Genomic DNA, 19,941 nt, shown 5'->3' with positions numbered 1-19,941 from the left:
AGGTCGTCTAGTGCTATGGCTTACAGTTTTGCAGCACTTCCGAGTGACCTGCAGGCTAAGACTGAGAACATCAAGCTTGCCCCTGCTGGCAAGGCTGGTCCTGTTCCCAACGTGGTCAGTATAAGGATACAAAGCACAAACCCAGCAGCGGCTAGCAGAGGCGGGGTTTCGTGAGTCCTCCAGGAGCAGCGGGAGGGAGAGGAGGTCGGCCTCCCCCGCCCCAGGCCCCGCTCCTGAGGGGGTTCTGTCACCGCGGCCCCGCACTACCTCTCCCACACACACCTGCGAGCCTGGGGGCGCCCAGCAGGGCCGCGACCACGGTCTGTTCCTGGCTGGCTGCAAACAGGGCAGCCGCCACCGCCCCTCAGGCTAAGGGAGGCCCCGGGGAAGCCGTGCCCCCGGCCAGGCCTAGGCCACCGCCTCCCCCTCCATCGATTGCTCTGCGCGTCGCAGCGCAAGCCTTCGCCGGGCCTCGCGTCTCCCTCCGGCCCCGGATGAGCCCTCCTTGTCCCCTCCCTTCCCGCCCATCGATGCCTCGGCGCTCGCCCCGCCCTCCGCCGTCACGCCACCGCTCCCGGGCAGTTGGGACGCCGAGCGGGTGGGAGCGCGGCAGACCGTGGCCTCCCACCGCCGGGGACACGCACCCCTACCTCAGCGCGGAGGTGAGGCCCGGCCGCCCGCCTGGGGGCGGTGGGGCGGGGCGGGACGGGGCGGGGGCCCCGGCGGCCGGCGCGAGACCTAAGCCCCACCCCTTTCCCGCGCGCCCCCCGACCCGGCCGCGCGGGGGCCCGGGCCCGGCGTGTGCTGCCGCCCCGCGCCTGCGCAGGGCCCAGCGGGGCGGCGGGCAGCGCCGGGCCCGGGCCTGTCCCCCCCGCCCCCGCTGCCGGCTTCTCCCTCCCGAGCGGAGGCGCGAGCGGGCCGCGGGCCTGCGGGGCCCCGGGCGGGTGCCGCATGCGGGGCTGTGGAGGGGCCGGGCCGCGCGTGGGGCCGCGCCGCGCCGCCGGCCTGACGCCGCTGCCCGGTTTCTTTCAGGAAGCCGCGAGGGACGATGCCGGTGCCGCGCCGTTCGCCCCCGCGCTTCGTCACTGCCAGGCGGCCGCGCCGCTGCTGAAGCCGGGAGCGAGCGCTGACCCGCCGCCAGCGGCCGGCCATGGCGGCCGGCTGCCCGCCGCCCTTCGGCGACCCGGGCGAAATGCGAGAGGGGTTCCTGTGCCCCCTCTGCCTGAAGGACCTCCAGTCGTTCTACCAGCTTCAGGCGCACTACGAAGAAGAGCACTCGAGTGAGGACAGAGACGTCAGAGGACAGCTCAAAAGTAAGAGGCATGACAGTGGTGCTAACGCGTTCGTTTTCGCCGTGTAAAATTCCCCGTGGCGGAAGCCGCTTGTGCTGCCTGTACTCTGAGTCATAGCACAGAATCGTTCAGCCTGGAAAAAGACCTTTAAGATCATCGACCCCAACCCTTAACCCAGCACTGCCAAGCCCACCGCTAACCCGTGTCCCCAAGTGCCACCTCAGCATGTCTTGTAAATCCCTCCCGGGATGGGGCCCCCGCCACCCCCTGAGCAGCCTGTGCCAGTGCTTGACAGCCCGCTCGGTGAAGAAATTTTTCCCAACATCCAATCTAAGCCTCCCCTGGCACAACTTGAGGCCATTTCCTCTTGTTACTTGAAAGAAGCGACCGACTCGTACCTCGCTACAACCTCCTTTCAGGTAGTTGTAGAGAATTGTCTCACTTGTCTTAAGAATACTAAAATACTAGTTGATGTGCATTGCCAAGTGGGGTACAGAGTTTTGTTTTTCTATATGCCATCTTAGGCCAAGGCATAATTGTTATGTTATTGCCAATACTTTCAACAAGTAAATTCCAAATCAGGCACTTAAACAGTCATCACTCTTCAAGTATCTGATTTTATGCATGAATTTTGTTACTGGTCTGCTGGGGTTTTTGTTTGTGTGTTTTTTTTCTGATGACTCTTGATTTACACAGTAACCCAGATGAATTCCCGATCATTACTTGAAGACCTTACAGGATATGGTGAATTTCTGGTACTTGCCAGGTACCAATTCATTAATCCCTGGTTTTTGACAGTAGATAAAGCCGTTGTTGCAGTTAAAGTTAAGGAATGTGGTTGGTGGGAAGAGGTGGAAAAGAGTGTGGGTGGTGGAGCTGGCTGTAGATGCTGGGAGTGTCCCAGGGTTGTGCTTTGGATTACCAACTGTTGCTGCTGTTTGAAAAATCCCTTTGAGTTCTGTTTAACTAAAATATTTTTTTTTACTTCTCTTGTGTACACAGTGTCATTATATTGAGAGAAAAATACGCAAAACCTGGTGATAAGTCTGTTCCCTGCAAAAATCTTTCTGGTTTTATTATATTAGAGATAGCAGCCTGGCAGTCTTGAATTTTTACCCTCACCCCCTTTTTTTTCTCCCCTCACATTGGTGATTATTATTTCAAAAGTCTTTTCTCAGTGAAAAGTTTGTTTTTAACAAGCCTATCATAGGGGTAGCACAGTTGAATATTTAATGAATCTTTAAGTTGCTTTCCATCGTCTAGCTACTTCTTGGCTCTTAGCACTGTGCTCTTCTTGGACAGTGAAGGTAGATTGGTCAGTACTGCAGTCATGTTCTCATCATGCGTAGATACAGTGATGTAATAGCTGCATCATGAAATGCTTCCATGGAGCATTTAAACCACAACAACAGTATGGTTTTCATTGCGATTAGAGAAAACAGCAACTTAAGCCTGGTAACTTTTCCCAGGTGCTTCTTTTATTTAATACAAAACACCTGCATTTTGATTTTGGTCTAGTGTTATTTTAATCTAAAATAGTGTACTGTGGCTTCTCAGGCTGTCTTTCACATGTGTTCTTGTGTAAAGGATGTTGGTTTCATCTGCTCGCTTTCTGTCCTAGTTGTTCATGTTAAGGTCTATCCAGTGAAGTCCCTTCTAGAAGAAAGGCCAGCAGAATCATCTATTTAAATTACTTGTTTTAGGGACTCGTGTTCAAACTGTGGCTCACAAGTGGTTGCGCAACTTTGTGCTGAACTCTTGACTATCCTAATTGTGGAATTCTAGAAATGCTTACAAATCACCTTATTACTTCAGTTGAGTCATGCCGAGGTGGTTAAATTTGACTTCATGGTAAACGAGACCGTGAAATTTCGCTTGAAAAGCTTCTGTGTCTGCAGCAAAGCCCTGAGGCATCCCTACTTCCTTTTTTGAGTATGTCAGACTTTCAAAGTCTCGAGTGCATCTACATTTTCGATGTAGGTGGTGTAAAATCCACTTAAGAAACTTCAGTGTCTAAGCTGTCCAGTATGGCAGATGGGGAGGGGGGAAGGTAATCCTCTTTCTTAAATGGTGTTGCAGTGCTGGCAGAGCCCTTGCCAACTTGACACAGTTGGGTTGAGCAGTGCACTTTATATCACTGAGTGTCATTTTGGGAGGTAGCATGACATCAGCAGCTGAAAAACAGCTAGGAATTACTATGTTGGCATGAGGAGCCTGCTGGCACAGCCCTAGTGGCTGAAGCGCAGAGGGGGCAGACTCTGGTAAGGTCAAGGTGGAAATTCCAGTGTTTCAGACAATAAATAAGAAAATTAGAAATACGAGAGGACATGCTAACTCATGGTTCCCAGCAGCTTGTAAGAAGGCTTGATGTATAAAAGATCCAGTTCAAGGAGGTACTGAGTGTGTTTGGAAAAGGACCACCCTCAACTTCTGCTAGTATTCAGACAGGAACATAGCTGCAAGGGCAATAAAAGCTCTGAAGTTTGAAGTTCCTGATGTTTATATTTTTTTGGCCCAGGAGACTGCCCTCCTCTCACTAGCATTCATATGAGGTGATGCAGTGGGCTGTTTGGTACTCTTGAAATTATTCAGGTGTACAAGCACACTGAAATTTGTAGTTTGAGCAACAAGACAAAGAAAGTGCTGAACATCCTTGAGTTGTGAAAAAATCATTGGGACTTGAGAGAATGAAGATGGTGTCTATATGATGTCCCAGAATGCTGTGAAATGGGTCCCATAGTTGCTAGGACAGCTTACCGTTCTACGGTGAAGTCCCTGAATGGAGTGTCTAAAACTACTTTGTCATTAGGACCTTAGTGCTACTACTTTATGACAGATAAGAAAGAGCATTTTGTGCCATCTGTGATTCTCTGAACCCTGTTCTGGTTCTAAACAGAACATGCCGAGGAGAAACTTGTTATCAAGGAGAAAGGCTTGTGCTAAAAGATGAGGAATAATCCATACTGGTTTCATATGACAAATATTCAGTGACTACATGCCACGTTTGATAACTTGAGTTTAACTTTTTCAGATCTAGTTCAGAAGGCCAAAAGAGCAAAGAAGAAATTGCTGAAACAAGAAGGAGATGACAGAACTGATTCTGGATCTCAGGAACGATACGAGTCATTCAGCTATGGTGGAGTAGATCCATACATGTGGGAGCCCCAGGAAGTAGGTAGGAGAGCTAGAAGGTGATACACAGTGGGGTTAACTTTTCTTTTAATCTTAATTGGGTACGTGCTACAGTATTGCTGAAGTTGCATGGAATTGTGTCTGCATTGCATTTGATTTGCTGTAGCATGGAGTTATGGTTTGCATGTTGATTTTGTGCAGCCCACCTACGTTGTCTGTGGGATGGGGAAAATGCAGGTAATGGGGTGGGGGGGGGGGGTAGAGGAAGTATACAGTCAGTACCCCAGCAAACTTTGAGAACAGGATAGCTGTTAGTCACTTTACTGTGCCTGAGCCATTGAGGCCTGGTGGTGGATATGTATTTACCCCTGTGCATCCAGCTTTGTTGAAATGTTCTGCAACCACCTTGTGGCTTTTTACAAAACAGATAATCCACTAATTAATTATTATGCTATAGTTATAAAAAATCTCCAGCTTTTGGGCTACACTTAAAGTAGCTGTTAGTTTACCTGCCTGACAGAAAGCTTGTCCATCAATTTTAAACTTTCAGCTTTTTCCCTGGATTTGAGATGTAGATCATCTTTCATTAAGAAGAGGTTTAATTTTTTTTAAAAAAGGGGGGGCAAACCCCCACCCCACCCCTCTGAATATAAATCTACATTTGTAGAATTTGAAGGATAAGTCGACTGAGCTTGTAATTATAAATACTGCTACTGGAAATTGCCTCCTACTATTACTGGAATGTCACATTTTCATGGGGAGGAAGCAGCACTATCTCTGCTAGTAAAGTGTTCCCTGTGCTGCTGACAGGCTAGGACTTAGTCCTTTGGATCTGCGGAGTCTGGTAATTACACTTTTGACTTTAATTATTTCGGCAGCAATCATAGTATAAATATTAGCTAAGAATAAATTTTGGCAGTGAACTAGCAGAAGGTTTCTGAATATTAGAGAAATGAGAACTGTTTTCTGATCAGAGTGGAGCAGGTGAACCTTACAGGTTTTAGAGTAGGATTTGGTGGGTTTGTGAAAGAGACTGTGTGATGTCTCCGAAGCAGTGGTGGAATTCAGTTACCCAGAGGGGCCCTTTCATTCCTGTGAATTCAGCTTTGGAGTTTTTTTTGTTATTTCACTAGTATGAGGAAGTGAGATTCTTACAATTACATAGGTAGTATTAAAAAGCAACATCTGATTTTGTGTTCTACCACTCGGAATAAAGATACTTTTTTGCATTACTATTAAAAAAAAATATTTTTTCTGTAAATTTGATTTTTTTTTAAATACCTCACTCATCTGACTAGGAAAAGGATCAAAACTGAAACTTGAAACCAACATTGTAGAGTATGAATTGTACATTTCTTAAAAAGATGCTAATATTGTTCCTTTGTATAGTTGGTGATCAGTTATCTGTATATCTGAACTGTCATCAAGGATTTGATTCAGAACCTCTGAAGGTGGAAGGATGATCAGAATTCTTAAAGAGAAATTGCTGTTGCATAGGCCTCCATTAATCATTGGACCTGCTTCTTCCCTTAGTTCAACATTGTAGCCAGGAAACTAGAGGGAGTTGGTTTTGAGACTACTACTAGTTGATAATAGCTTGCCAAACGTAACTGAGGGCTGAAGAGGGGGGAAAAAAAATCTGTTGCAGATGTTCTCTGTAACATAGTGCTTGTTTTCTGTAGTAGAAATAAAACACTGTTTATTGCTAGCCTGGAGATTAGGCTTTAACCTGCATGTTTTATTTAGAGCAGCACTGTGAAAATGCAGGTTTCTAATCTGTCTTTAAAATTAGATTAGAACATGAGAAATAGATGTGAACAGAAGAGACAGCTCTCTTTCAAGAGGCATTTAAATCCATACAGAACACCTGGGTCACTGTGCAAACTTTCTGCTATCTCTCCAGGTGCTATGAGAAGCCATCTTTCTGATTTCAAGAAACACCGAGCAGCCAGGATTGATCACTATGTAGTTGAAGTCAATAAGTTAATAATCAGGTTAGAAAAGGTAAATCTGCTGCTTTTTAATATTCTACCCTTCTGAATGCTTCCTAGATGAAAAAAAAATCATATTTTAGTATGAAGTGTGCCCATTTATCTGCCAGTGCACTTTATAAGAAATACTGAACTATGACTCTCCTCACGCATAACTGTTTTCCTTTTCTATCCTTGAGTGCTGTGCTTGGTCTGACCCTGTACTGTGGATATGATTTCTGTTTCTATGCACTGTTTTCAAGCTGAAGATGCTACTTCCACATGCTTCAAGAACCATCTGTTTTCCTGTATGTTTTCTCCATCTTTTACTTTACTAAATTTCTCTCTAATGTTTTTGTCATGATTCTTCCAGCTCCTTATTCTTCAAAATCTGCCAATGATATACTTACTTTTTGGCTCAGATGCAGTAATGTTGGATGCTGGAATGATTATGTCAAAAATGCCCTGATTTGTACAGGTTTGGCATGCATTGTTTAGCACTACTTGTGTGAATATGGCATTAGAAATAAGATAGTTGCAGGAATCTGGTGTAAAACAGGCTGAGACTCCTATCTCCTAAAAGTGTCAGGTTCCTTTTTCTTGTTGGGCTGGGTTGTGTTGGGGTTTTTTTCTTGCAAAAGTACAGTTTTCTTGAATGAATTGTTTATCATCTTCTAGCTTACATCGTTTGACAGAGCAAACACTGAGTCAGCTAAAATAAGAGGTTGGTATGAACTTACCTCAGACTCTTTGCTTCTGTAGTTTAACCAGCTGAGGAATTAATTGAATGAATATCTTATCTTGTGCGTATTCCCTCCCCTCTTGCTTGGTCACAGCTATAGAGAAGTCTGTTGTGCCTTGGGTCAGTGATCAGGATGTTCCGTTCTGCCCAGACTGTGGCAATAAGTTCAGTATTCGAAACAGACGGCACCACTGCCGCCTTTGTGGATCGATTATGTGCAAGAAGTGCATGGAACTTGTCAGTCTTCCTTTGGCAAGTAAGTACAGTGTGTGGTGTTAATTCCTCCTTTCCTTAGCTCACTCAGGGTGCTAACTGCATCCTGGCTTGTTGCCATCAGGAAAAAAGCTGCTGGTAATATTCTGCCTTTGCAGAAAACTTGGCCCTTAATGTATCATTGTTTCATGCAGACACTTGTCAGTGAAACAGAGTAAGAAGAATGATGTCTCCATTCTTTGTCTCTGTTCCTCGTTCATCTTTGGAAGTGTTACATAACACTGAAAGAGTTACTAGAAGTAGTAGTATATACTAGTAGTAAATGTATTTAATATTTAGTGTCTTATCCTACTGAGTACCATAACTATGAAGTATTAACTTCAGGAATTTTAAGTGCCAAGGTTCTTGACATGTAAGATTACTGTGGCTATTTCCAGTCTTGCCCATGGTTGTCCAAATGCTGACATTAAGGAAATTCATCCACAAGCCTTGAAGAAGCCCTTCAAACTTAATTTTCTTCATCTAGTGCATTGGAGAGGACACAATTCTCCAAGAGAATGACATTAACTGTGCTTTTTTGAGCATTCAAGCATAAAACATGGACAACATTAATGTACCTTTTCTTCCACATGCTATCCTATATGCAAGCTTCAGCATGAGAAAGCTTCTAGGCGTAAGTAGAGTAGGTGGTTCTCAGCAGTCTGCTCTCTAGGTGCTTTTAGAATGGAGCAGGATTTACAGTGAAGACCCAAATTCTCACTTGCAGTCTTGGTTGTCATTGGTTCCTTGCATGTCTTTCATGGTTTTCTAATTTACCTGAGTATCAAGTTTCTGTTAAAGCACAATTCATTTGTGTTGGTAAAATCTGTCGGCTTCTCCAATCACTGTAAAATTACCTGTGTATAATTTTTAGGCAAACTCACTAGTGCCAGCAAAGAGGCCTTGGGTTCTCATACTAGCCCGAACTCCTCACCTAATAGTGTCCATGGTTCCCGCCGTGGCAGCATTAGCAGCATAAGCAGTGTGAGCTCAGTTCTGGATGAGAAGGATGATGACCGTATCCGTTGTTGTCGGCACTGCAAAGATACCTTGTTGAAAAGAGAACAACAGATGGATGAGAAAGAATACACTCCGGAGATTGTGAAACTCTATGAGGTAAGTCAAACTCTTTGCTGCTGTGATCCTCAGTGTATCTATCTGCAGTTGTCATTACCTGGTTTTCGGCTTGTTACCTCATGTCCAAGCTCTTATTTTATGATTTAATACTCGCTTTCAAAAGTGAGTTCAAAAAGGCTTTATTGGGTGTTTATGCCACCTAACAAAGGTGTATTGGAAATTGTGGAGCCAGTTAACCATATAGTATTTATATCCCATGATAACTCAAATGTTGTTTTAAGATACATCTTCATTCTAATTGTCTGGAACTAATAGTTCTGAGATGCCTTTCTTAAAATTTGAGCTATGTCAGTTGGGATTCCACAGAACAGTCCTTGTTTAAACCAATGACATGCTGTGTGCTTTGTTGATGGGCTGCACTGGAACTACAGGATTCAATGTCAGCACTGTTGTCCTCACACTGATGGCAAGTGCTTTTTTGAACCATCTGTATCAATCAACAGCATATGGCCGGAACAGTGTGTTCAAATATGCTTCGAAAGCAGGTACTGACAATAGTCAGGTATCTTTTCAGTAAAGTCTGCACACACCCCAGGTTAATATTAATGGGAGTTTCTGCTGGTGCACTTTATGAAGAGGTTTAAGGCTAGAAGTTGTCCAAGTCATCCATTAAAACAGCTTCTGGATTCAAAATTCACCTTGCAGGCGTACAGGGAGACTTCCTTTGTTCCTGCCCATGCCATCTGTGTTCTGAGGCTAACTGGAGGGTCATGCCATCCTCAATAGTTAAATGGCTTTCACCACAGTCAACTTTGAATGTGCACAGGCAGCATGAAAGGTTTATGTCGGCACGTTATTGCATTAGTTTTATTAACATAAGTTACTTATACATTTTGTTTTAAACAAGAAACTCCGACTCTGCATGGAGAAAGTTGACCAGAAGGCACGAGAATACATAAGGATGGCAGAATCACTAAAGTAAGCTCCATTTGCTGTTGTTATTTATGAATATATGTATTTTTCCTCCCCAAAAGCATGGGAAGGACTAAAGAAATGGCATGCTAAGGCTGCAGGAGTATGTAAATTGTAAGAAAAAGCAGTGTTAGGTTATCTGTTGTCTTTTGGATGCTCTTCAAACAAAGTAGTATTTAATTAATTATTAATGGTCACATTGCATACAGAGAAGTCCAATTTATTTTTTTAAAGTCAATTTCCGGTGAGGCGCCACTGTCATACTCTGACATGTCATGTTTGCAAAAAGGAAGTACAATTCTTGTTGTGTAAATAAGCCTCTTTGAACTGTTGAAGTAAGATACTGCTGCCTTCAGCTGCATGGTATGGCTTCCAGGTAGTGCCAGCAGCAAATGCTTCTCACCTGTTCTTGTGTAAAGCAAGCCACCTTCACCTGACAGTTGTTCCTGAATCTGGCTGGCCTGCCCTGTGCTGCAGTGTATAAGCAGCATTCACGTATTGTGCTTCTGTGCATAGTTTCTTGTGGTACTGTTCTCTCATTGGGGTAACTTAAACCTCTCCAGCTATATCTGCAGGAGGTTGTCATCTTATACTTCTGGCTTGTACAGTAGAGGAGTATAGACATTGGTCTTAGACTATGAAGGACGTTCATTTGGGATGTTAAAGTTCATAAATACTTCTGTACCTGTCTTTTAGATCGGGTGGTATAGTAAAATTAGGCTGTCGTTCATCATAACAAAACCATTTTTGTAAAAACACACCTGCCAAAAGGAAGAAACAAGTATAGAAGGTGAAAACCTAGTTAGGCTGCTCCTGGTTTTTGTCAATTCTTCATGAGTTGGTGTTATGTGGCTTGACAACTGAGAAGAGTAAAAATATTAATGTCCTTGGATAATGGAAGCACATGTCAGGCTTCTTACTGATGAAATTAAAGATTTCTGATCAGGACTGAGTCTCAGAAACTTGGATCATATGGATAGTGGCATTGCTTTTGAGAGAGTGATCCTTGTCTTTTGTATTTGTGATACAAAAGGAAAGGAAGTCTAAAAACTGCCGAAAAGTCTTTCCCAGTAAATCATAATTTGTTTCATCAATAAATGTGATATTCTAGTAAAGTGCATGTAATTAATTGTGTCCCCATGTGGACGGTCAGTTACTACTAGCATCTTAAATGCTTTACCTGTGTGGGGTTGCAGGCTTTTGCTTTCTGACAAATGCTAGTAGAGATAACTATTTTACTTCAATGGTATAGTTAGTTCCTCAGTCAGTCTGTTTTTTCCATACCCAGTTGCCTGGAAAAAAACCACAAAATAGATGCATTTGCTAAATGTGTGTATATTTTAGATGTTACTGGTAGAGACGCCTTCCTGTGTTAAAATACAGTTTCTCCTATAATAGTAAATAATAACGCAATCATAAATAAAATTCTCTTCTGTGGAATGTTCATGTTCACAAGATGATTGTCATTTTCCACTTCTGTCACAAAGAAAGTTTTTAAACACAACGAGCTAGAAATAAAATCATTCAGCCCCTTTAGTGTTAGCTGTTCTTACCATTGTTGAATCTTGGTCGTCTTGGGATAATTTTTAGTGTTATATATATTGTTAGCTGGGTGCATGTCTTACAATAAAATTGTATTTATTTCTTAGTGCTGGGGAGACAACCTACAATCTTGAGCACGCTAATGACTTGAGGGTGGAGATTCAAAAAGTATACGAATTTATAGATGCCTTAAGGTAAAAGATCTCTCTCTTCACCCCCCAGCATGTGTCTGTCTCCCTCTGTTAGGACTTCTCTGTAGTTTTTCTCAACTGTTGGTGTCTGTGCTGGTGTAGCACATACCTGTTTATTCACATGGATAATCAATTTGTCTGCCCAGTTGTAAAGAGCATGTGAAGAGGTCGCTTCTGTTCCTGTGCACCATCAATTTCTACTTCCCTTTCCAGCCTTAAAAACCATGCATATGCATTCCTCTGCAGTGGAAATAACTAAGCACTGAGGAAACAAATAGCAGCACAATTTGGGGTTTGTTTTGTTTTTAATTAAAAAAAAAAAGTACTAGTGGAAAATGTTATAACCTGTAATACCCAGAATGGTTTGGTCCCGTATTGTCGCTCTCCCTTCTGCTGCATTTTTGCTGGCCCTTGATTTTGAACTGACAAAGCTGTATGTTTGTTTTGGTTCAGTAAGAAGATTTTGAATCTAGGCTTGCATGAAGATCCCCAACCTCATCCTAAAACACTACAACTTCAGAGAATGATAAGATACTCAGCTACACTTTTTGTTCAGGTAAATGGAGCTTATGTTATGAGCTGTATGTGTGTTTTGTACAGTGTTCTCTTCTTGGCCAGACATCCCTGTGGTTTGAAACTGTTTTGACAGCAGGTTTAGTTCTATACATTTTCTGTAGTTCCCCTAATGAGTTATGGTAGCCTTAAATGAGCTGGAATACAGATGGCGTAGTCTGAGCAGCATTGAGTATAGGGACCTAAGAAAATGTGTGAATCTTGTCCTTGTCTCTTGCTGAGATGTGAACCTAGTCTGCAGTGCAGTTATGACAGCAAAGACGTGCTCAGAGTTGCAGCAGTGACTGCAGCATAGAAGTAGCCTTTATTTGTTTGTGGGGTGTTCTGTTGGTACCTCTCCTTTCAAGTACTGAATGCCTGCAAGCAACAGTGTGAATATTTCACGTTTTGCCAGGAAAAACTGCTTGGCCTAATGTCCCTGCCAACCAAAGATCAGTATGAAGAACTGAAAAAGAGAAGACTGCATACGGTAAGACAGGTTAAGATCTGTTACATCTTGCATCAGGGCCTCCTTCAAGGGCCTGGTAGCTGCATGTGTATGAGTAGTTGCCTTGAACATTGGATTCCAGTTTTTCATTTTTTATGCAGATCATTCCATACCCTTTTTCAGGGATTCATGTAACTGTCATTGTGTTCTGTCCAGAACTAAGTAGGTGTGTACTGAGCAGCTGAATACTTACAGAAAGCAGCAGTGACTTGGCTGCCCATGCTGTTTCTGCTGTAGTGCATGCAGAGCAAGCCCTAAACAAAAGTATGTTAGTTCATGTGGATTTTCAAATTGTTTTCTGGAGTTCATTTGCACAAGTAGAATTTGGAGATTTCTATTAGTGGTGGAAAAGGACACACTGGAATAAGAATACCTCTTCAGAGAGAGAGAGGTTTTTTCAGTTAGGAGGGAAGATGACAACTGTAAACTAAACCAGCTTTATCTTGAGGTAGAAATTAAGAAATACGAGTTGTTGCACTCCAAAAGCTAATGGTATCGGTGACCTTTAACACTGTTGTTCTATTACAGATGTCTGCTGTAGTCAGATGTGATACGGTTCCTGTCCGAATTAATCTAGACCACTCTTTGCACAGTGGCACTAGGCATTTTTTTGTTCTATATAAAGCACTGTCACTGCTCCTACTTGCTCTCAAGTTTGTAGAGGCAGATGCCATGGGATTTCAATCAGTATCATCAGAAACAAACTGAAGGGAAGCGCTTGGGTAGTAATACGAAAATAAGCATTTTCTGCAAAGCAGGCAAAAATGCAGCTGATCCCTTTAGTGACGGCCAGTAATGTCTAAGATCAGCTAACTTCTTGTACCTATGGATTCTTAGAACAGATGTTTTTCAGGCTCATGGTGTTTTCTTTACTACATTTTTTGTTGTTGTTTTAGGTGGCTCTTGAAACACAGGGAAAACAAGAGGAAAAGCAGAAAGACTTTATCTCCAGAGCTGCCATTAATGGTGATGCAACTCACCTTAAAAAGGGAACAGTGAGAAAATCTGAAGGCTGGTTACCTACATCTAGTGTATCAAGGGAGAGTGAGATAGCGGACCCCCTCCTCCAGCAGATTGACAATATCACGTCTTTTATTAAGCAAGCAAAGGCAGCTAATAGGATAGATGAGATCCATATGTTGCAAGAGAACTTGAGGCAGCTTCAGGATGAATATGATCAGCAACAGACTCTGAAAGCTATCGAGCTTTCTAAAAAACAGGCAGAAGAGGAAGAGATGCAGAGGGAGGAACTTCAGGTCCTTCGTGAAAAAGAGTGGGAAAGAGAACACCAGAAGTTCATGTCTCGGCACTCAAGGACATGCTCCTTAGACTTCAGAGAAGTCAAGCAGCATCAACATGAAGTTGCAAAAGAGGACTGGAACTTGACAGCACATGCATTGGATTTGGATATTACTCAGAGCAAAGGGGACCCATGTTCTGAAACTCCTGCTGTTGAGCAGCTGCCAGCTACAGAGCACTTGACCTTCACACTCAAACCCCAGAATGTCCCACAGCGTGGCAAAGAGCAAGACCAGACAGCCTGTCTAAACCCATTTGAAGATGAAGCAGATACCCCTCAGTTACAGGATGATTCTACTAACCCATTTGTCAAAGAGACTCCTCCAATGGCTTCTTTCTCTGACACAGCTCTGCAGAGTGATAAAAAAGAATATAATCCATTTGAAAATGAAGAGGATGAACAAACAAATGGAGCACCTGGCAGTGCTTCAAATCCTTTTGAAGAGAATGAAAATCCATTTCAAAAGCCTGGGGGCAGTTGGAATTCTGGGAATCCATTTGAAGAGGGATCTTCCACCAATCCCTTTGAAGTGGAGGATGGCAATGAGATCTCTGGAGAGGAGGCTATAGAGGAAGAGCTGCTTCTCCAACAGATAGATAATATCAAAGCTTATATATTTGATGCCAAACATAGTGGACGAATGGATGAGGTGGAGGTACTGACAGAGAACTTAAAGGAACTGAAGCACACATTAGCAAAGCAGAAGAAATCCAACTGCTGAAGCAGCAATAGGGCTGTGTAATAATTAAGTCTGCTGTTAAGTATGGGAAGGTAGAACAGATACTTATAAACAGGAGTACAGATCACAAGAGGGAATTCTGAGAATCTTGACTTTTATGCACTTTCAGTTAGGCATTTCCACTACTACTTGGTCTTGAAGAAAGAATTATTGAGGTATGCTGCTGGTCTCAAACACTTGTACTAAGAAATTTTAAAATAACTCATTACAACATCATTTTAATGCTAACTCGTCCTATTGCGTGCTTATTCTGGTTACAGTGGTTAGGGAACTATGATTTGGAAATGTTTGCAATGTTGGTTTGTCATCTTTTCCCCCATTCTGTTGTAGTATTGACATTTCAAGTGGGGCTTTGACTAAAGAAACACAAGATCTTTTCTAAAACTTCCACATCCTCTGATAATGGCACAGTGCAGTGTTACAGGCTAGTGCAATTGCCTAATGGTGTTAGGAGAAAGTGCTGTTAAAAGGCTGCTGTGATTCTTTGAGGTGCAGGATGTACAAGCTTGCAGATCAATTTTGTGCAATGCCAATACATAAATGGGATCTTAAGGCTGAGAACTTTATAACTGATCTTAATATAGTAACTTTTTAATGAGTTTATAAAAATTCCCAAGTAAAATTTGGATCAACTTTACTTTTCCATTTGCTCTGAGCACAAACTATCATGTAGTAGAGCACACTGTGCTGGCTTCAGAGATCTGCTTGTGAGGGAACAAGTGTCTACTCAGTTCCAGGGAAAAAAGCATCAGGCTAGCACCATTTCACACTATAATATAAAGGGTGACCCTCCAATTCCTAATGATTTTATGGAATGTGTTACAGATTCCTTTAAATTCTCTGGGTGACAGAATGATCATGTTTATTTGTGAGACTGGAACCCTTTCTTTGTAGCATTCAAGAAACAAAAGTCTTGTTTACAATGGAGAGCTGAAGTGCCACTGAACTGGAATTGTGTGAAAGCTGGAAGACAAAGTCTGTGGCTGCAGTAGTGCCAAACAGCAATTCTCTTTCATATTTGATGCCCCTCAGAAGTTGTTGGGAGAAGCAGGCATGTCTGTCTTAAATAAGAAGCTCCACACTGGAGTAATCTTGTGGATCCTGTGGTCTGGGGGAAGACTAGTGATGGATGGCCAGCACCTGTGGTGCAGGAGGGCTTAGAGCTGGGCTTCTGCAGATTGGTGGCAGAAATGTAGGATAACTTTAGGGTTAGGTCTGACTGTGCCTGCAAAATTCAGAGCCTGAGCTCTGATTTTTATCTTTGAAAGGCAGAGGTCCATCATCAGACGTGTTTGAAAGGGTGGTGGGGAGGGTTTAGTCTAAAGGGCATGTTTATTTTAAGATGAAATAGAGTAGTATCAGGCAGATCACGCTGTATAGCACAGTAACAGTGGGCTTACTCAGAAGTGTAAACTTTTTTGGAACAGGACATGTCTTTTTAATATGTATTAGCATAGCTGTAGCCTAAGCATTGCATATTTTAGAGACACATAATTACACAACCTAAAGAGCAGAAACTCTCTTAATAGTTTTATTTTGCTGTAAGTAAGTGTAGCTGGGGACTTGTGGAACTGTTTTAGAAAAACAAACCACTTATATCTTCACTTAATAGCACTAGTAACTGTTCAAAATAACTGAAAGCAGCCAGTTAAGGACAACTGACTTTCTTCTTACTATAGCCTACCTCTGAAGTTAAAAGGTGTGGAACACATTGTGTTAAGACCATGAAATTTTTATACTGAGATGTTTTATTGACTCCTTGAGTATTATTTTGCACCAAGCAAAATGAAGAAGAGCATTCCGAAAGGTTGTAAACTAACGAAACACATGCAGTGTGCCACCAGATTTATGAAGGCAGCAAAAAAGAAATGTTGAGATAGCTGAAGATAAGCCCTGGAATTGTTTAACAGAAATAGTACAAGGTAGTTATTTAAGGCAGACTTGTTTGCTAGCCAAGAGGATTGCTCCCTGCACTGTAACACAAAGGTTTTTTTTGGTATCAACATGAAAAACATGGTTTTGGCAGCTTCAGCTTTCACATTTAAAAAGTGGGTTTTCCCCTTGTTAGAGCTGTCCTGCCTTGTTTGTATTTTCAGTCTAATACACTAATAATTGAAGTATCCTTATTGTACACAGTAATGTATTTTTACAAGCAGATAACAGACTAGCATACCTCATGATCTTTGCCAGTGTTAAATGTGCCAGACTATAGACATCCGATACTGAAGTCATCTCCAAAGTGAAGACCTTACGCCTAGTATCTGGACTGCCGTGAGGCTCACAAAGGCACAACAGAACGAAGACATCTTAACCATAAAGCTCAATAACTAGGATTGACTTTTGTTAAAATTGCATGCACTACTCTGTATGGAAACTTTGTAAACAGAGATGAAATAAAACATGTTTATTTTGTGCTGCTTGTCCTTGACCGTTTTTACAGGATGCTTTCACATGAATCACTGTGCAGTTTTGTATTCAACTGTTAGCTTGGAAGTGCTGAAACACAGTTCTACAGTAATCTGCATATGTAAGCCTGACTTAAAGGTATGTGCAATTACCAAATTGCAAGAAATACAGTACAACCTGTCACGTGTTTATATACTGTTACTGGTACCATGTAATTGTTTTGTGGGGCCGAAGCTACAATGATTCAGAAGGTTTTTTGACCACATGCAGAGAGCAGGAGTGTTTGAGGTGTTAAGAGGAAGTATGTAGCAGCACTGGACTTTGAAGCATAATGGACTCGCTGGCTAGAATTTGCTGGAAGTTGATAAATCTAGGCACAGTTTGCCTTTTTGTGGCTTTAAGAAAAAAAAAAAAAAAAAAAAGGAAGACCATTCAGGAAATTGTCTTACGAGTAGCTTTTTTTTTCTTGAAGGAGAATAAAGGTAATCGTGAGGCATATCTTTTAAATGCGAACTTAAGTGTTCTTCAGTGCTGGTAACTCTCTGCCTTGATCAGTGCTGCTCAGAGCTGCACTATCAGCTGCAGAAGTTCTGTCTTGTTAATGAGACTTCCAACTGTTTGAGTGGTAACTAAAAAAATTAAGAAAATTCAGGCTTTAGTTTGAGCCTGGAGTGGCATTATCATTTGGCAGTCTTCAGGTGGTACAAGATGGAAATCAGCAGAAATGTTTTTACACCACTTTCTACAAATTGTGGAATTCTGGACTGCTTCTAAGATTAACTTTTTGGCAACCATGATCTTGGTTTTGCCACAACCTTATACATGCTGGCATGAGTAGGAAGGAAATAGGGCTCTGGTCATTCTGTCTTTCCTCGTTCTGTTTTCTTTCTACGCAGTGTTGACTGTAATGCTTTGTAAAACTGGTGCCAAAAAACCTGGGTTTTTAACTTAGTTTATTTTTCACTTCAATTATTCTAGTTGTAGCTGTAAGAAAACTTGAGACAAGGTTGTCTGTACTATATGAACCTGCTTGTTCCCATTTCCAAGAGCTGTTAGCTCTTGTTTCTCATTGAAGTACCTTGATCATCCAGCCCTGAGGAAAAACAACTGCATAACTTGAGACGTCAGGCTGATGCTTCATTTTTTGTAGCAGCTTTGTATTTTCCCCTCATCTCTTTGGGCAGTGGCACAAAAGCAGGGCAGGGGACTTGGCCTTCAATTTCACACATGCATTCTCGCAGATGATACTTCCTGGGCCCAAAAGTTGCTGGATGTGACAGTTTTTTTCTTTCCCTTTCCTCTTTTTCAAGCGTTTCTCTGGAAAAGAGATCCATTTGTTGCCATCAGAAGCCTGGACAGCATTATTTCCTCTCCCCTCTCTGGACCCAGGCTACCAGAAAGATGGAGTGACAGTTCCTAGCTCCTGTCAGGTTTGGCTGGGAGGAGCAGCGTTTCTGTGTACTTGAAAAAAGCTTGCAGGGATGGTGTGTGACGCATGCGAGGCTGTACGTTAACCCAAGCGCTACTTACTTGCTTTTCCCCAAGATTTTCCTAATGTGCTCGGTTATCTCTTTGCTGGTTTTATCCTCCACGTCGACCAGGACTTGTTCTCCGCTCTCTGCCAGGGAAGATTCGCAGCGGAGCGTCAGGCGGTGCCCGCTGCCCCCTCGGTTCCGCACCGGCCGCCGGCGCGCGCCCCTCCGCCGCGGCGAACGAGCCAGGGCGCGCGCGGCCCGGGGGCAGCGGGCCCCGAGGCGAGCGCGAGGGGCCGCCCCGCGCCTGGGGGTCCGGCACGCGGAACCGGCGCGCGGGGGGAGGGGCCCGGGGCGCAGGCGCCGGCCGCACCTACCCAGGTAGAAGCGGAGGAAGGGCGAGGGGGTCATGTTCCTGAGCAGCAGGATCTGCACCCAGGGGTTCCTGTACTGGATCTGGGGGACGCTGAAGAACACGAACCTCCTGGGAAGGGGAGGAGAAACAGGCGAGCGCGAGCCGCGGCGTCTCCGAGGGCGGCGCCACCCCCCGCGCTCCCGCCGGCTCACCTCGCCCCCGCGCTCCGCTCCCCCGCCGTGTTGTAGTTCACGGTCATCACCTTCACCGAGCTCTTGAAGACGATGTCGCCCTGGCTGAGGTACTGCAGCGTCCGCCGGATGGGGAACCGGCCCTTCATCAGCATGGCGGCGGCGGGGCCACGCGCGGCTGCCTGCCGGCCGGAAGCAGCGGGAAGCACCGCCCCGCGCGCGCACCGCGGTTTCCCCCCGGCGGGGGCGGGGCGGGGCGGGGCGCTGCCTCACGCGCCGTGCGCAAGTGGCGCCCAGGCCCCGCGGGGGCGCGCGGCGCCGGATCCCGGCCGCAGCCGGCCCCGAGCGCGCGCTTCGGGAGGCGAGGCGGCGGGCGCGGGGGCGTCGAGGCCGGGACAGGCGGGCGCGGGGGCGTCGAGGCCGGGACAGGCGGGCGCGGCGCCCGGAGCGAGCAGTGCCGCTCGGCAGCAACCGCGGGAAGCGGCGGACAGGGAGATGACCCGGGCGCGGCGGGGGCCGAGCTCCGCTTCTGTTGCTGCCGTTTGTAGTAACGGCATGCCTTGATGCAAATTACATTTATGAAACATGCTGTTAGCAAGGGGTATTTTTTGTTAGGGGCTTCGCCCCCTCCCATTAACTTTCATTTAAGCAGGTTAAAAAAGCGACTTAATTTAATACATTATTTGGCAGGGCCTGAATGAATGTACGTTTTTGTCTGTAACGTGGCAGGCAGCTCTGTGAAATGCAAAACATGCATTTTGTGCTTAAGAAAAATTTGCCCAACTCGATGCACAGGGCACACACATGCTCTGAAACAAGTCCTGCATGACTTTCCGTTGGTGCATACTGACCTTGACTATCAAGCGCTTTTCAAAATGCCTGTTGTTTCCTTTCTGGCTGTTCTGCAGAGGATAGTATAACAAATGGAGTGTTCTGTGGCGTAGACACTGTTCCAGTTGGCAAGAAGAACAACCTTCTCAAACTTGGGCAACAAGACCTGGTTCACAGTAGGCCGCTGAATGAGAAGGACTTCCCTCCCTCCCCTGCTTAGCTCTCTCTAGACACCAGGATTCAACAGCTGAAACCTAAAGCCTGGTGACCCTCCTTTCTGCTGAGTGAAACCTCTAAGTTGTACAGTTTCTAAGAGCAGCAACAAGAAACTCAGGTAACGATATCTCTTCTCCATATACATACATGGAGGATGCATTTACTGTTCGCAATAGAGTCCAAATTCATTACCTCTATTAT

At 44.3% G+C, this 19,941-nt stretch overlaps 2 protein-coding genes across 5 annotated transcripts; one reads left to right on the top strand and one right to left on the bottom strand.

The window, feature by feature from the left end:
* Window positions 1–504: 504 nt before the first annotated feature.
* Window positions 505–16,682, top strand: RBSN (rabenosyn, RAB effector). The gene is made up of 12 exons (XM_056335412.1): window positions 505–662; window positions 1,033–1,313; window positions 4,324–4,467; window positions 6,328–6,428; window positions 7,073–7,118; window positions 7,231–7,392; window positions 8,263–8,504; window positions 9,373–9,443; window positions 11,087–11,173; window positions 11,624–11,726; window positions 12,138–12,212; window positions 13,127–16,682. The coding sequence occupies exons 2-12, from the start codon at window positions 1,151–1,153 to the stop codon at window positions 14,249–14,251; spliced, it is 2,319 nt and encodes a 772-aa protein (XP_056191387.1). The 5' UTR covers window positions 505–662; window positions 1,033–1,150; the 3' UTR covers window positions 14,252–16,682.
* On the bottom strand, window positions 7,839–18,908 carry MRPS25 (mitochondrial ribosomal protein S25). 4 transcript variants are annotated; one of them, XR_008821331.1, is made up of 6 exons: window positions 18,715–18,908; window positions 18,525–18,631; window positions 18,206–18,293; window positions 17,754–17,992; window positions 8,323–8,437; window positions 7,839–8,180 (listed from the first exon to the last, which is right to left on the bottom strand). XR_008821331.1 is itself a non-coding variant. In XM_056335413.1 (5 exons), exons 1-4 carry the CDS (start codon window positions 18,846–18,848, stop codon window positions 17,800–17,802), a joined length of 522 nt encoding a protein of 173 aa, XP_056191388.1. In that variant the 5' UTR covers window positions 18,849–18,908; the 3' UTR covers window positions 9,642–10,198; window positions 17,754–17,799. The 4 variants fall into 4 exon arrangements, 1 of the variants encoding a protein (XP_056191388.1); XR_008821332.1 differs by having other exon boundaries at window positions 7,839–8,165; XR_008821333.1 differs by lacking the exons at window positions 7,839–8,180; window positions 8,323–8,437 and adding exons at window positions 9,642–10,198; window positions 10,618–10,729.
* Window positions 18,909–19,941: the final 1,033 nt, after the last annotated feature.

Source organism: Falco biarmicus, chromosome 4 (genome assembly GCF_023638135.1).
Source record: "Falco biarmicus isolate bFalBia1 chromosome 4, bFalBia1.pri, whole genome shotgun sequence".
Lineage (NCBI taxonomy): Eukaryota > Metazoa > Chordata > Aves > Falconiformes > Falconidae > Falco > Falco biarmicus.
The sequence above is the reverse complement of the archived record's forward strand: the minus strand, read 5'-3'. Positions and strand labels throughout refer to the sequence as shown.

What these genes read in the sequence shown, in the direction of transcription:
- MRPS25 (XM_056335413.1), bottom strand. Translation starts at nt 18,848, where the DNA reads ATGCTGATGAAGGGCCGGTTCCCCATCCGGCGGACGCTGCAGTACCTC. An exon ending in GAGCGGAGCGCGGGGGCGAG is followed by an intron (nt 18,632 to 18,714) that starts GTGAGCCGGCGG and finishes TCCCCTTCCCAG; the next exon opens with GAGGTTCGTGTTCTTCAGCG. An exon ending in CTTCCTCCGCTTCTACCTGG is followed by an intron (nt 18,294 to 18,524) that starts GTAGGTGCGGCC and finishes CTTCCCTGGCAG; the next exon opens with AGAGCGGAGAACAAGTCCTG.
- RBSN (XM_056335412.1), top strand. Translation starts at nt 1,151, where the DNA reads ATGGCGGCCGGCTGCCCGCCGCCCTTCGGCGACCCGGGCGAAATGCGA. An exon ending in AGATTGTGAAACTCTATGAG is followed by an intron (nt 8,505 to 9,372) that starts GTAAGTCAAACT and finishes GTTTTAAACAAG; the next exon opens with AAACTCCGACTCTGCATGGA. An exon ending in AAAAGAGAAGACTGCATACG is followed by an intron (nt 12,213 to 13,126) that starts GTAAGACAGGTT and finishes TTGTTGTTTTAG; the next exon opens with GTGGCTCTTGAAACACAGGG.